This window comes from Halichoerus grypus, chromosome 13, assembly GCF_964656455.1.
Source record: "Halichoerus grypus chromosome 13, mHalGry1.hap1.1, whole genome shotgun sequence".
Classification (NCBI taxonomy): domain Eukaryota; kingdom Metazoa; phylum Chordata; class Mammalia; order Carnivora; family Phocidae; genus Halichoerus; species Halichoerus grypus.
In genome coordinates this window covers 93,068,539-93,081,291 of record NC_135724.1, presented here as the reverse complement: position 1 = coordinate 93,081,291, position 12,753 = coordinate 93,068,539, and the positions used below count along the sequence as shown (strand labels likewise).

The 12,753-nt window shown below is 46.6% G+C and overlaps 1 protein-coding gene and 1 long non-coding RNA gene across 4 annotated transcripts in view; both read left to right on the top strand.

The window, feature by feature from the left end:
* Positions 1–12,753, top strand: part of TMEM132D (transmembrane protein 132D) — a 553,830-nt gene that overhangs the window by 259,247 nt on the left and 281,830 nt on the right. For 2 of the 3 annotated variants that reach the window (XM_078061121.1, XM_078061120.1), the window contains exon 3: positions 1,266–1,412. The exons of the other annotated variant lie outside the window; for it this stretch is intronic. In XM_078061121.1, coding sequence (XP_077917247.1) covers positions 1,266–1,412 — 147 coding nt within the window. The remainder of the gene's footprint in view (positions 1–1,265; positions 1,413–12,753) is intronic. 3 annotated transcript variants of the gene reach the window in all.
* Positions 12,046–12,753, top strand: part of LOC144379957 (uncharacterized) — a 55,210-nt gene continuing 54,502 nt past the window's right edge. Inside the window, exon 1 of the long non-coding RNA XR_013443566.1 lies at positions 12,046–12,560. This is a non-coding gene — a long non-coding RNA (uncharacterized LOC144379957). The remainder of the gene's footprint in view (positions 12,561–12,753) is intronic.

The window sequence follows — 12,753 nt, the reverse complement described above, 5'->3', positions numbered from 1 at the left end:
AGGGATCCCCCACCAGACGGTCTTCTCCCCAGTCGCCCGCTCGCCCCCACGGCTCTTGCTGGAAGGTTCCTTGTGTGCTTTCCAAGGGACGAGGAGGAGAAAACCCGTCAGGAACATGACTCTCAAAATGAGGCCAGTTCGCACATGCATTGCATTTTGTGTTGTACACTTGCCGTTCTGTATGTTTGTCACTTGAAACTTCTGAGAGCAAATGAGGGCTCTGCTGTGATAGACCCTTCCTCACTCACCAGCTTCTCGGGAAGGAACCAGGCCCCTCGTATCTTGGCGAGCAGCCTCTGGGCATGTCACGGTCCCCCTGCCGTGGACGATGAGGAAGGAGTGAAGGAATGGGCGCGTGTGTGCCGGAGAGCAAATCTGTAAAGTCCGAGTGGGTGTTCGATCTCTAGACACGCGCCGACCAGCGATGGGTAGCAGGGGGCGTGAGTGGGATCAGGGTGAGCGGCTTCCGCGCCAGATGGGTGTGTGTCAGGCCAAGGGGAGCACCGGGCACGGCTCGGGCTGCGAGGTGGTTCGGGGCCAGGTGACACCTGGGTCACCGCTCCGTGGAAGCACTGACCCCACAGGACGCGTGTGATACTTCAAAGCGTTGGGACTGTAACGCCCGGGAAGCGCACCTGGTGGGTGGGGCACAGTGGCTCAGCAGCCGCCAGGACCCAGATGCTCAGGGCGGGGGGGGGGGGGGCTGTGTGGTGGGAGGGGCGCGGGCGGGGGGGGTGGGAGTGGGGGTGCGCGGCGGAGTCGGACCGCTGTGTTCAAGCCGCAGCTCCTGTGCTCCTGGGGCCCCTCGTTAGGCCCCGAGCACACCTGAGGGAAGCAGGTAGTCCAGGCGAGGCTTCCATCAGTGCCTGGCGCAGAGGGGAGGGTCCGTGAGCGCGCGGTGGCAGAACTAACTTCATTCGTGCGGTTTTAATTCATTTCCTTCTCCTGTTTAGTTATCATAGTCTGGGGGTTTTCAAGAAAGTCATTGTTTAAAAAAAAACAAACCAACCGAAGCCACCCATGAGCGCAGCTGTATTTCTTCATGCCCGCAGACTCCTGGCCCCTGTGCTAAAGGTGGGGATGACCAGGGGACAGTTAGGACAGATGGATTGCGAGGTGCTGGCAGATACGTGAGTAAATCCTGTTTAGCGGGAGCTGACACCTGCCGGGCAGCCCCGTGCAGGTGCGTTCCCCGTGCTCCCAGAACCCGCGGGACCCCCGGCTCCCCAGCGCCGTCTGAGCTGTGCACTCGCTGTCTCCTACAGGGCCAAGGTGCAGAAGGGCGTGAGCGTCGTGGGGGTGAGAGCCAGCAGCCCTTCCATTTGGGAGGTCACGGAGGGCACGGACCACAGTGGCAAGTACGCACCTGCTGTCATCGTTTGTCAGAAGAAATCTGCTGGCTCGGAAACCAGGTGAGTCCCACGGCGTCCGGCGTCTCCAGACTTGCTGTGCCGGGGAGCTCCTTCTCCCCGCGTGTGCTGACAACCCGTTCTCACTGTGGTTTGCATGTGGTGCCTGTTGTCTGTATAACTCGTGCTTCTCAGGAAGACGGATGGCTCCGACCCCCTCCACAGTTGAGCATGACCTCGGGGCACCTGCAAGGACTGCTCCGTGCAGGTGGGATTTATCTGCAGATGGTCCTGCCCTGCCTCATGGCCTCCTCCCCTTCGGTCTGGGCATCTTGGATACGATGGCCTGTCCCTCGAGTGTTACAACAGCGCTGTGTGTATCTGGGCACACGTGGGGTGCGTTCCCCATTTGCCACGTAGACGTATGTGATTGTGCACACGCACTTTCTGATGAACGGCAGGCTGTCTGCTGTGGAATGATAGGCCATTGTGAATCACTCTAGAGACAAATTAAAACTTGAATCTGTGTCTGATACCCACCAAATTAGAAACCCTCAACTCACAGCTGGGCAGAGAGACTTGGAAACTCAGTGGTTCTTGATTTATTCCTGTTTTTCTGAAACCTCATTTGTGGCTCTGGAGAATTCCTAGTCTGGTCACATATTTTTACTGCTTTCAAGCTGGTTGGTTTTTGCTCTGTATATTATGGAAAATTGAAAAAATAACAAGCAGATGAGTCCCAGGTATGTAACACGTTATTTCTGGTGTCAAATTATTAAACTTCATAGCTCAGTGTTGGGAAAAAACGTTTGTTTTCCATTTACTTATTCTAATATCGAGAACATGAATCTCAACTGATAGCTATGATACATTTTTTTGGTTCATTATCAGGGAGTGTTTGATGCCAGTTTGGGGACAGTTTGACTTGGGATCCCGTCTGTGTTCCTGTGCTTATTACACTGGTGCTCCAGGACTCAGGTCGTCAACTCTCAAGCTCTCGCTTGTGTCCTTCCTTTTGTGACCAGTGTTCTAAGAGTTTTTCTTGAAGATTTGCTTGCACAGCAAATGAGAGGAAAAGGAAGAAATTCGGATTTAGAGTTCTGCCCTGACTGTCTATGTAGTAACAGAATGGCACACTGATTCACATAATGAACTTACACATATCCACACATCCAAATATGCCTGTGCCAGTCATGTGGTTTGGTAAGTAGAGGTAAAAAACCTTAGTAAAGATTTCTTTTGTGTTGTGAAGTTAGCAAAAATGAGGAAGGAAGGATGGATGGATGTATGGATAGGTGCATGATAGGTAGTTCGGTAGGCGGGTAGGCAGGTATTCTTTACCAGAAGAGGAGAGGAATTTGGGAGGAAGGATCTCAACCAGTCTGTTTTGTTTTCTGCTCTCTTTCTTGCATTTTCTCTGTGGGTTATTATTAATAGTAGGGGTTGTAGTGTTTTCTATGAAATGTGAAGAGATTCGAACTATTTTAAACTTTTTTTTTTTTTTTTTTGCTTTTGAATTTCTGGCTAAGAATTAGTTCAGTTTGTCTTGGCCCTGGAGGAGAAGTAAGGAAACTTTCTGAAGGTGCCTCATCCCAATTAAGGTGTAAGCTGCTTTTCCTGGGTCAAGCGAAGGCCTTGAACACTTCTTTAAGTGGGACAGAAACTCAGCGTCTGCAGAACGCATGGAAACATACCAACATATGGGGCTTGCCACTTTTCTTTTATTTCTATCAGTATCTTCTTTCAGAAGCAAGTGCCCCAAATGGAATACCAAGTTATTCCTTCAAAATCCTGATACCATAATGCCATTGCCTATGGAGAATATGCCTTATCCCTTTGTAGATTCTGATGTCCGTTCTCTGTTTCCTGCTGTGGGTCCAGATGATATGAAAAAAAGCACACATGTACACATAGACATGCACACTTATATGTGTCTGTGTAGGTAATATGTGATGTATGATATGCAGTATATTATATGTGTATATGTGCACCACGTGTTTGTGTCCGTAATGAGATGCATGTATCTGTGTAGTAGGACTCTATGGAACACGTATACGATACATATATGATATGGGTGTTTAAGCATGTGCACACATGTATGCACACATTGTCATGTGATTTATCCGTACTCACATGTGTCGATGTGCGTGGAGGGTTATGTTTTTAGAATCCAGTTCTTTCGCCACAGCTAGGAAGGATCTGCCTGATGAGGAAGGCTGCACGTGTGAGCTCTCCCGGTTTGGGAACGTGACTCTCCTGTTTGCAGCTCTGGTCCCAGCCCCTACAGCAGCATCTGGTGCATGTGGGGATCTCCGTAAATGTTTGTTTCCTGCAGTTCTAGAATTCCACTTCATCTCTGTTACTACATGTGGTGGGATGCAAACCACACATCCTGAATCCTCGCCAGTACACCTGTTTAAAAAAGCAAGGTGTATAACAGGGTGTATATTGAAGGCCAGTTTGGGGGAAAACCCAGGGAAAGGTACTTTTTGAGCAGAGGATGTGGTAACTGTGCTTTCTCCTGGGTGGGGTGCCAAGAAGTTGGGGGAGAAGGCTGAGTGTAAGTTACATTATCCTGTGAACCATTTGGACTGTGAATTTTTCGCTCTGTGCATGTATTACCATTTAATAAAATGTATACAGCCAAATTGACATTTTTGAATATGATATATTCATTAATATATTCAATTTTTCTCCTCACTTCAGAAATTTTCATTTTACTTTTGTCTGCACAGTATTCAATGAAGAAATACCATGCTCCAGTATTTGGGGTAGTGAGCGGCCTGGGAGGAGAACCATTTCTCTTTATTTGAAAGATAATTGGAAAATGTATTATGGGGTGGATAGTTTAACATTAGAAGGTTTTGCTTCAGAAGTTGTCTTGCTTTATAAGTTCTCCCCACTCTCTTTGAATGTTTTTTAGTTATTCATAAAAGTCAGAATCAGATCATCAGAATGCAAAGAGGCAATCTTAATCAGCCCAAGAGTCATGGATTTTGTATTGCTAATAATTCACCGTGGATCATAAAGTTGCGTTAATGAAGTTAAGTCACTGTGACAGGTGTAATTTTATGGATTAAGGAGACACTTGTGGTAGTGATGAATTCAACTGGAAGGAGAGGTGATCTCTCATCTGAGTTGAAATACAGCCTTCCCTTTCTGGAGAAGTTTGGTTGCTGAAAACCTTATCATCATACTATTAACATATCAATGTTATCACAGCTAGGGGCGCTCTGGAAATAGTATGGAACAGACTAGAATAACTAATGCTCCGCTCATCTGATTCCATTTTGCATTTTTAGAATCTCACTCACTACAGCACAAGGTAAACTGAGACCAGTGTGTAACAGAAGCCATATATTTTTTACGTACTTGCTCTTCTCTGCATAGAGGAGTGTTTTCCAAAGTTTGCCCCTGTTGCTGTGTAAATGATTTTAGGTGGTAACATTGAATAAACTTGAATGACATTTGCTTCCATGGCTTTCGGTTCTCCCGGAAGACTTCTGATGGAAACGCTCAACCTTGGCCTTACAGTGTCTCCTTTGCCAGCAGATCATAGAGAGGCAAGAGTACACAGCTAGAATTTGATTTTTTTTCATAATTATCATCTACTTATTATATATGACACTGATGTTATGTTTATCATAGGTAATGTGTCCTGCTTTAAAACATATATATTTTAAGAACATGAACTGCTGTAGAAATAATGGATATTTCAAATAGAGGCAGAAATGACTAAAGTCATGAATGTACATTCAAAGTGAGGTTATTCTGGCATCAATAAGTATATCTCAGACTCTGTTAGGATTATTTGATTACTTAATTTTTAATGCAAATAAGAGTGACTTAAGCAAGACAGAAGTTTATTTCTCTCTCACCCAGAAGCAGCCCAATGTAGGTGGGCCAGGGCTGGTACATCAACTCCCTAGTCCTTCAGGGTCCCAGGCACCTGTCTTTCTTGCACGGCACGCTGGTGCAGGGCTTGCATCCTCACAGACTAAGATGACTGCAGGGGTGCCGGTCATCACATCTGCCCTGTTGAAAAGGGTCTTCTCAGCTGGGTCAGCTCCCTTTCAGCAACTGGAAACCATGCCAACAAACCCCAATTTCCTCTTGCATCTCCTCAGCCAAGACTCAGCAAAGTGGCTGCACCAGACATCAAAGGAAAGTAGGAAACATCATTGATGACAGACAGTGGTGTGTTCAGCTCAGCATCGTTTTTCCGCTCCAAAGACAGAACAGACCAAGTGGATGCAGCAGCCCAAATCCTCTTTCTCAGCAAATTTTAAAGGGCAGATGTTGTGGGATTTCCAAAAGGAAGATGAAAAGCACATGGTACCTGGCAATCTCTTTCACTCTGCCAGGCTCCTATGGAGTTCCCAGAGAAATATAAAGGGAATATAGGGTGGGTAGACCCCCCTTAGCAATGCACCAGAAACGTTATGCACTGGTTAGAAAGTTAAGGCAGAGTTTGTTCAGGTGTAGACGGTACTGAGCTGAACGAGATTGCCAAGGGGGCCTGTCCCAAGTGTGCATGAGAGAGAGAGAGAGAGAGAGAGAGAGAGAGAGAGAGAGAAAGCTGGACTGTGAGTGGAGACCCAGGCAGGAAGAGCCGGGACTGGTGCTGGTGCAGACAGCAGGCTGTGACGGGTGCGCGTGAACATGAAGAGCCGGCAAGGCGTTCCCTCTGGAAGCCGCAGAGTCCCCGCGTGGGGGGCACCCCGAGGGACGGGTGAGAATGAACTCGGGGAAAACCCTCAAAAACCCGAGACAGGGACAGAACTGCCTTGCCTGAAACAGAGATGCTTTTAAACACTGATCAGTGTTCTCAGACTCAGGTCAGAAAAGATGGATCGAGCCTCGAGGAGGAGAAGCCACAAGATCAGGAAGACGGAGAGAAGCTGGAACACCGTGGCCGTTGGGTTCAGGGCTGCAGAAACTCGAATCCGCGTAGCTGGGCAAAACCTTCAGGAGAAAGAAACTTCAGAAGAGAGCACGAGAAGTGGAAAGAAGGAGAGACCCCTGAAACCAGCCAAACGAGTGTAAACAAAGAATGACCACAGGAACATGGGAGCTAACCTAGTTACCACAGGGTCCAGCAGTACTGGTTATACACCCAGGCAGAATTAACCTACTTACCACGGGGTCCAGCAGTACCAGTTTTACACCCAGGTGGAACTAACCTAGTTACCACAGGGTCCGACAGTACTAGTTATACACCCAGGTGGAACTAGTTACCCCAGGGTCCAGCACTGCTAGTTATGCACTCAGGCGAAGCTAACCTAGTTACCAAAGAGTCCAGCACTCCTAGCTCTGCAGCCAGGGGAACTGAAAGCAAGAGTTTGCACAAAAGTTGTTGCACAGGCCTTCACACCAGCATCACGCATCGCAGCTGAAAAGTGAGCAGATAAACCAGTGTGGTGTGCCCACCCGAGGGGGCCCTGCTTGCATTTACACAAAGGGAAGTGTTGACCCATCTACAACACGGACCAGCTCTGAGCACGTCACGCCACGCGATACGAACCGTTTAGATGATGTGTCCCGAGCGGGCCACCTCTTAGACCTGCGTCTGGGCAGCTCCGCGTTGCTGGGGAGCGGGGGCTGAGCCTGACTGCTGGTGCACGTGGGTTCCTTTCAGAAGTAATAAACGTGTCCTGCAGGTCGGTAGGGGGGCTGCAAGCCACTCGCCTGTACACTTTAAAGCAAGAACTTTGACAACATATGAATTATATCTTAATAAACGTGCTATAAAAGTAGATTACAAAATTGCTTACAAGAGAATGCCACTTTGTTTCTAAATAAATAGAGGGCAGGAAAAATTGAGACAGGACCCAACAGAATGTAGACCGCGCTCATCCCCAGGTGGTGACGTCACGTGTGACGTATGCATTCCTTGTCATTTTCTCGGTGTGTGTTTCTGAAAATTCCTGTAGTGAAGGTGGATTGTTTTGAATTAGGAAAAGAAGAGATAGGGAAAACAGAAAAATTAAGCTGTCCTGCACTGTGACAATTGTTGTTTAACAGAATCCTGGATGCTTGTCCTTGTCGTTACGGAGTGGACTATGGACTATTTGGGGATGCTGTGTCCATCTGCGGGGTTGCCCAGATTCAAAGCCAGAAAGATCTGGCCCCTTTGTTTCAGGCAATAATTACTTGTGATAGAGATCTTATAGATTGAAAACTGTTCCGTTTTGCTTTAGAAGCGCAGTGTGATGATTGCTCTTTGCTGCTGTGGGCTGTAGCGAGATGTGACAGACCCAGTGATGGAAAATAAAGATCTTGAGATTCCTTTTAATTAATGTAATAATTTGATTAGATATATTTTCCGGGGGTCTGTCTTCAGTGAGGCAGTTCAACTCTTCTGACGTCTCGAACCCGAGGTTAACAACAACAAAGCCTGAGATGATGGTATAAAGTTGTCAAAATTGTACATCTTTCCTGTGTAAGTGTGATTTGTTTGATGCCTTAAATGCTTGCAGCATCCTTATCATTGATTTCGGATTACAATATGCATACGTTTTACTGTTTGAATGAGAATTCCTTTCCGAAGGGGTAGAAGGAACAGGGGCATCAGAGCCAGGGAATCTGATATGTTTCATTTTTATGCTGACCGACTCACGTCGCCAGAGAAGTAATAGGAGGTAAAGCATCCTCTTCTGTGATACCAGCAACGATATCAACGCGAGGTCGGCCTTTGCCGAACTCTTGTGCGAATCTCATATAATCCTGCGTGTGAGCACACTGAAATAATCAAGGACACCATGCTAAGAAAACCATCTATTATTTGTTTTCAGATTGTTAAAATGGCGTATGATATAGGGAGGCTGCGTACCCAAGTCCTCCTAGATCGTGGAGAATTATATTTTATTTCCATATTCTAAATGAAAACTTTCGTAGAGTACGAGATGAATTACATTAGTCGCCTGTGGAGGTTTTATCAAGTATCGGGTCTGCATTTAGAACCTGTCAGAAGCATTTCCATTCAAGTATGTTTTAATAACTTCGGCATTAGGGATACAACAGACCGAGGTATTGTTTCCAATACTACCAGATAGCATTTCTTCTAATCATATTGCAAGGGGGGGAAAAAGGATGCACATAATAAGATGTTTTTCTGAGAATGAGGAAGAACAAGGGATGCTTACAGTGCTGTGCTGGAGGAATTATAAAATGCTTCATCCACTTTGGAGAGATATCTGTTGGTATCTGGCTAGTAACATTTAAGACGTGCATATCTGTATGGCCCTAAAATTGCATTTCTAGATACATCTAGTCCAGATTAAGGCTTGACTATGGATGTGGAGAGATGTGCACAATGGCATTCGTTGCTGTATTTTTAAAAATCACTGATGGCCAGAAACAAACCAAATATTCATCAAGAGGTGAATGGACTTTTTTAAAACAGTACATTCATATGGTGGAATCTTATTCTGCCCTTGTGAGGAGTGGCTTAGATATAATTATATATATATTTTAAGACTTTACTTATTTATTTATTTGAGAGAGAGAGAGAGAGAGAGCAGGGGGAGAAGCAAACTCCGCACTGAGCATGGAGCCCGATGCAGGGCTCGATCCCTGGACCCTGAGATCATGACCTGAGCCGAAACCAAGAGTTGGACGCTCAACCGACGGAACCACCAGGCGCCCCTAGATCTAGTTATTAATGTGTGGCAACCTCAAATTGACCTGAACATCCAGCATTGTGGAGAGTAGGATGTTTGGATACCATGTCTGATGTTACCTCTCAAGTGATTACAAAAGAGACATGCAGAATTGTGTTGTTTTTGAGGGAAACAGAGTTAATACGGATGGAGGTGGGATGATGCTGCTCCTTGAAAGTCCGGCCTTGCACGCACGACTCGGAGGATGGTGTGCAGGATGCTCTGCGGGCAGCGTCGAGGAGATGGCTCTGGGATCTTCCCAAGACTGTGCCTCGTTCTGTCCCAGGAAACGGAAGATTCCTTGTGCTGCTTCCCCGAGAAACATACACACTAAGGATGGTGGCATGATAATTCCAGCACATGGCATTACACTTAAGGGGAAATTATGAGCCCAGTTGTCTGTGAAATTATACCTCGGGCAGACTCATTTACCATTTCCCAACACCCACCCAATCCCATTATGCGGAAACACGGGGAAGCGTGAGCTTTGCCTTAATTTACCCGTGTGTTGCTTTACTTTTATTACATCCATATATTTGGTACTTAATATCTCCCATTTCCAAGTAGAGTACCAAATTTAGAACTAAATTATTTAGCACCCGCTTTCAGCGGGTGACAGCAGTGAGTTAGTGCCTCTCGTCTTGACTTGCAGAAGCTGCCTCTGCTCTCGGTGGGACCCCCGGGGCGTGCAGGACCCCGGCGCCAGGTGCCCTAGCTACAAAGCTAACAGGTGCGGCCTGAGTAATAACCTAATAGCAACGAGGAGTATATCATGCCGCTCGCTGTGTTCATCAGTGCCTCATCCACACACTGCGGTGCTGTGCATCCCGGCCGACATTGGGCTGCTGGTGGTGTGTGATTTCACAACTCCGGCCGGCCCTGTACCCCTGCGTCGAGGAAGGATCAGCTCTTCATTCGCTGGAATCACCAGAAGCATCTAATAGCAGGCATATCTGATGGGACCCAGGACGGCCCGTCTAGAAACCCGTGGCCTGCTCTTCGTCTTCGAATACATTTCTGAGCTGGAGACCGCGTGGGGAGGGATGTGTGTGTGCGTGGGTGTGTGTGGGTGTGTGGGTGTGCACAGCCCTTAGAATCCTGGTCTCCGAAGAAGGAAAACATTATCAGTAAGAGTCCTATGGGGAAAAATATGTCAGTGTCTGTATCTGTGTATCCATGCATCATTTCTGTCTCTTCTAGATCTGTGTCCTTATCTGTATCTTGTCTCTATCTTGTTTCTATTTATACTTATACATATGTGTCATATGGATACGTGCATAATGCAAAATACGATTTTTTAAAAAATTTGCTGAGAGTCATGAGTGTCTGTAGTCATACTTGTTTTTATAGGTGTTCATTGTACAACAGGTGCATAGTACCTTAGATGTTTTTGAGGGTGAGGGAGAAGTTCTTAGGGACAGCCAGCCTTCTGATCCCTTAGCTATCCGGGCTGCTCTGATCTCGGCCTTCATGCTCTGTGACCGATCTTGGCTGTGAGCGCCTGCAAACATCCCGAAATCTCCACATTTCCCTGGTGTGCTCAGCCTCATGTGTTTGGATTATCTGTTTCTTGAAGGCCGGGGGAGCAGCTTAGAAAGATAATAGTATTTCATGGAACGTTAAAAAAAGAAACAAAAGGAGAATTATAGGATCCATCCAAAGTAGCTTTATTTATAGTCCAACTGTGAAAAATATCATCTTGTTTCTCGGGTTCTAAAAATTTCATTCTGATTATTGTTCTCTTGGACAGGATGGCTTCTTTTATTTTTAAATGTACATATTTTGGATATTCTCTCTGCTTCCGTGCTTTGTGCCGATTGGTTCAAGAAGTTTCCCTGGTGACTTGTTAGCCTTTGACTCTTGTGATTAATTTTGTTGCCAGTTAGCCCGGCGGACCTTCTCTTTTTAGGCCTAGTTGGAGAAGATAGCAAGAAGGTCACGAAACATTATATATTCTTACTTAGTGCTCTCTTTTTTTTTCCTGTTGGAGCTTTGGAGTTATAAATTATATATCATAAAATTCACCCATGTAAAGTATGCAGTTAAATGAGTTTTAGAAAACTTTGACCATCACCACAATCTGGTATTAGAGCACACTTCCGTTACCAGAGTCATTTTTCTTTTTTTTTTTTTTTTACTCATCTGCTGTGAATTCCCACCTCCTCAATTCCAAGCAATGACCGATCTCTTTTCTGTCATAATACTGCGTTTTCCATATTAGCCCAAAATGGAAACAACCCAAATGTCTCTCAACTGGTGAATGGCTAAAACACTGAGCTACACCTTAGCTGTGGAATAGTACGCAGCGATGAAGAAGAACGCCCCGTGTGCATGAGCGGGCTTGGCTGAACCTCAGCGGCGTGCTGCTGGGGGCAAGAGTGCAGAAACAGGAGGTGATGTGTTCTATCCCCCATTTATATGCAATTTCTAGACCTCAGTTTATGGTAGTTCATTTTCTCCCTGGCATCCACCAAGTTACCAGGCACCAGATTACTTTATTATTTCCTGAATTACTTTTTTTTCCCTCTTTTTATAGATGAATTTGCTCTTTTATGAGATTTCAAAACTTTCTCTCGGTGGAACCTTAACTTGATCAGCGGTCAAGGAAATGATGCTGTAGCCAGCTAGCATCAGGAGCATTTTCATCTCGCTCTTTTGAAGAGATTTATCTCATGGAACCAGAGATTCCAATCAATAAATGCAGGGGGCTCTCGATCCTTCATCTTTGTCATAAAGGTAGATCTGGTTTTTATACCATAGAAATAAGATGTATGACCTCAACTCCCATTACAAGGTCGTGGCCTCTTGGCTACAATCAGAATTCTAAAATATTCTGGAAAGGAAAAAAACTGGGTTTTTCAGTTGTGGACAGATGCCAGCATAGGATGCAATTAGGTCAGGATCTGTTTCAAAATGTGCAGCAATCATCTGGGACTCTCTAAACATAAGCAAGTGTCTTTCCACTCCTTTGACGTCAGTGTTAGTCACGGGGATTGTCTCTGTCGGTCACTGCTTAGCATTGTCCCCGTGTAACTTTCGGAGCCCGAGATACTTGCTGGATGTGGTTTTGATGACCCACTCCTGGAAGCAGATGGAACGTGGATGAGAACAGCATTTTGCTTGGTGTGTCGGTGCTCATTACAACAGATCCTCATGGAGAAAACCGGCATGGAGCCCTGAGAAAGGGCCGCGACGGTGTGAGTGCCTGGGGACTGCGTGGCCTGGCTGCTAAATGCTAGTAGCAATTGGCCTTGATGTGGAGACGTGGGATGTGTCCACCCTGTGCCGCTCGGTGGTTGTGGGCGTAGACTGCTGCTTTTCCATGAAATCATCCAAAGGGAGGGGAGTCAGACTGAAAACCGTTGAAGGTGGGCCACGTTTCGCGAAGCCCGGCAAGAGTGCGCTGTGTTTACGGCACTCGCCCTCCCTTCCCACCTGCAGGATGGCCCGCTTGCTCCCTGGACTCGACGCGCTCTCCAACGGGAGTAAAGTTATTCAGAAGGGAGTTTATCTCACCCGAAGCAGAAACGAGGATCCCTTGGGTGCTGAGGTTAGCTAAACATCCAAACCGTGCAAGCCGTCGGTACCAGTGAGTTCTGGGGAGAGTTTGGGGCTCGCACCGGGCGCCGGATGCTGCATCGTCTGTGTGGCTGTGGACAGGTCGCCAGTCTTATGGGAGCATGAGGGGGTTGGGCGCCAGGGTCGTAAGTGGTCCACCATGTTTTATTTAATGCCCACAATGT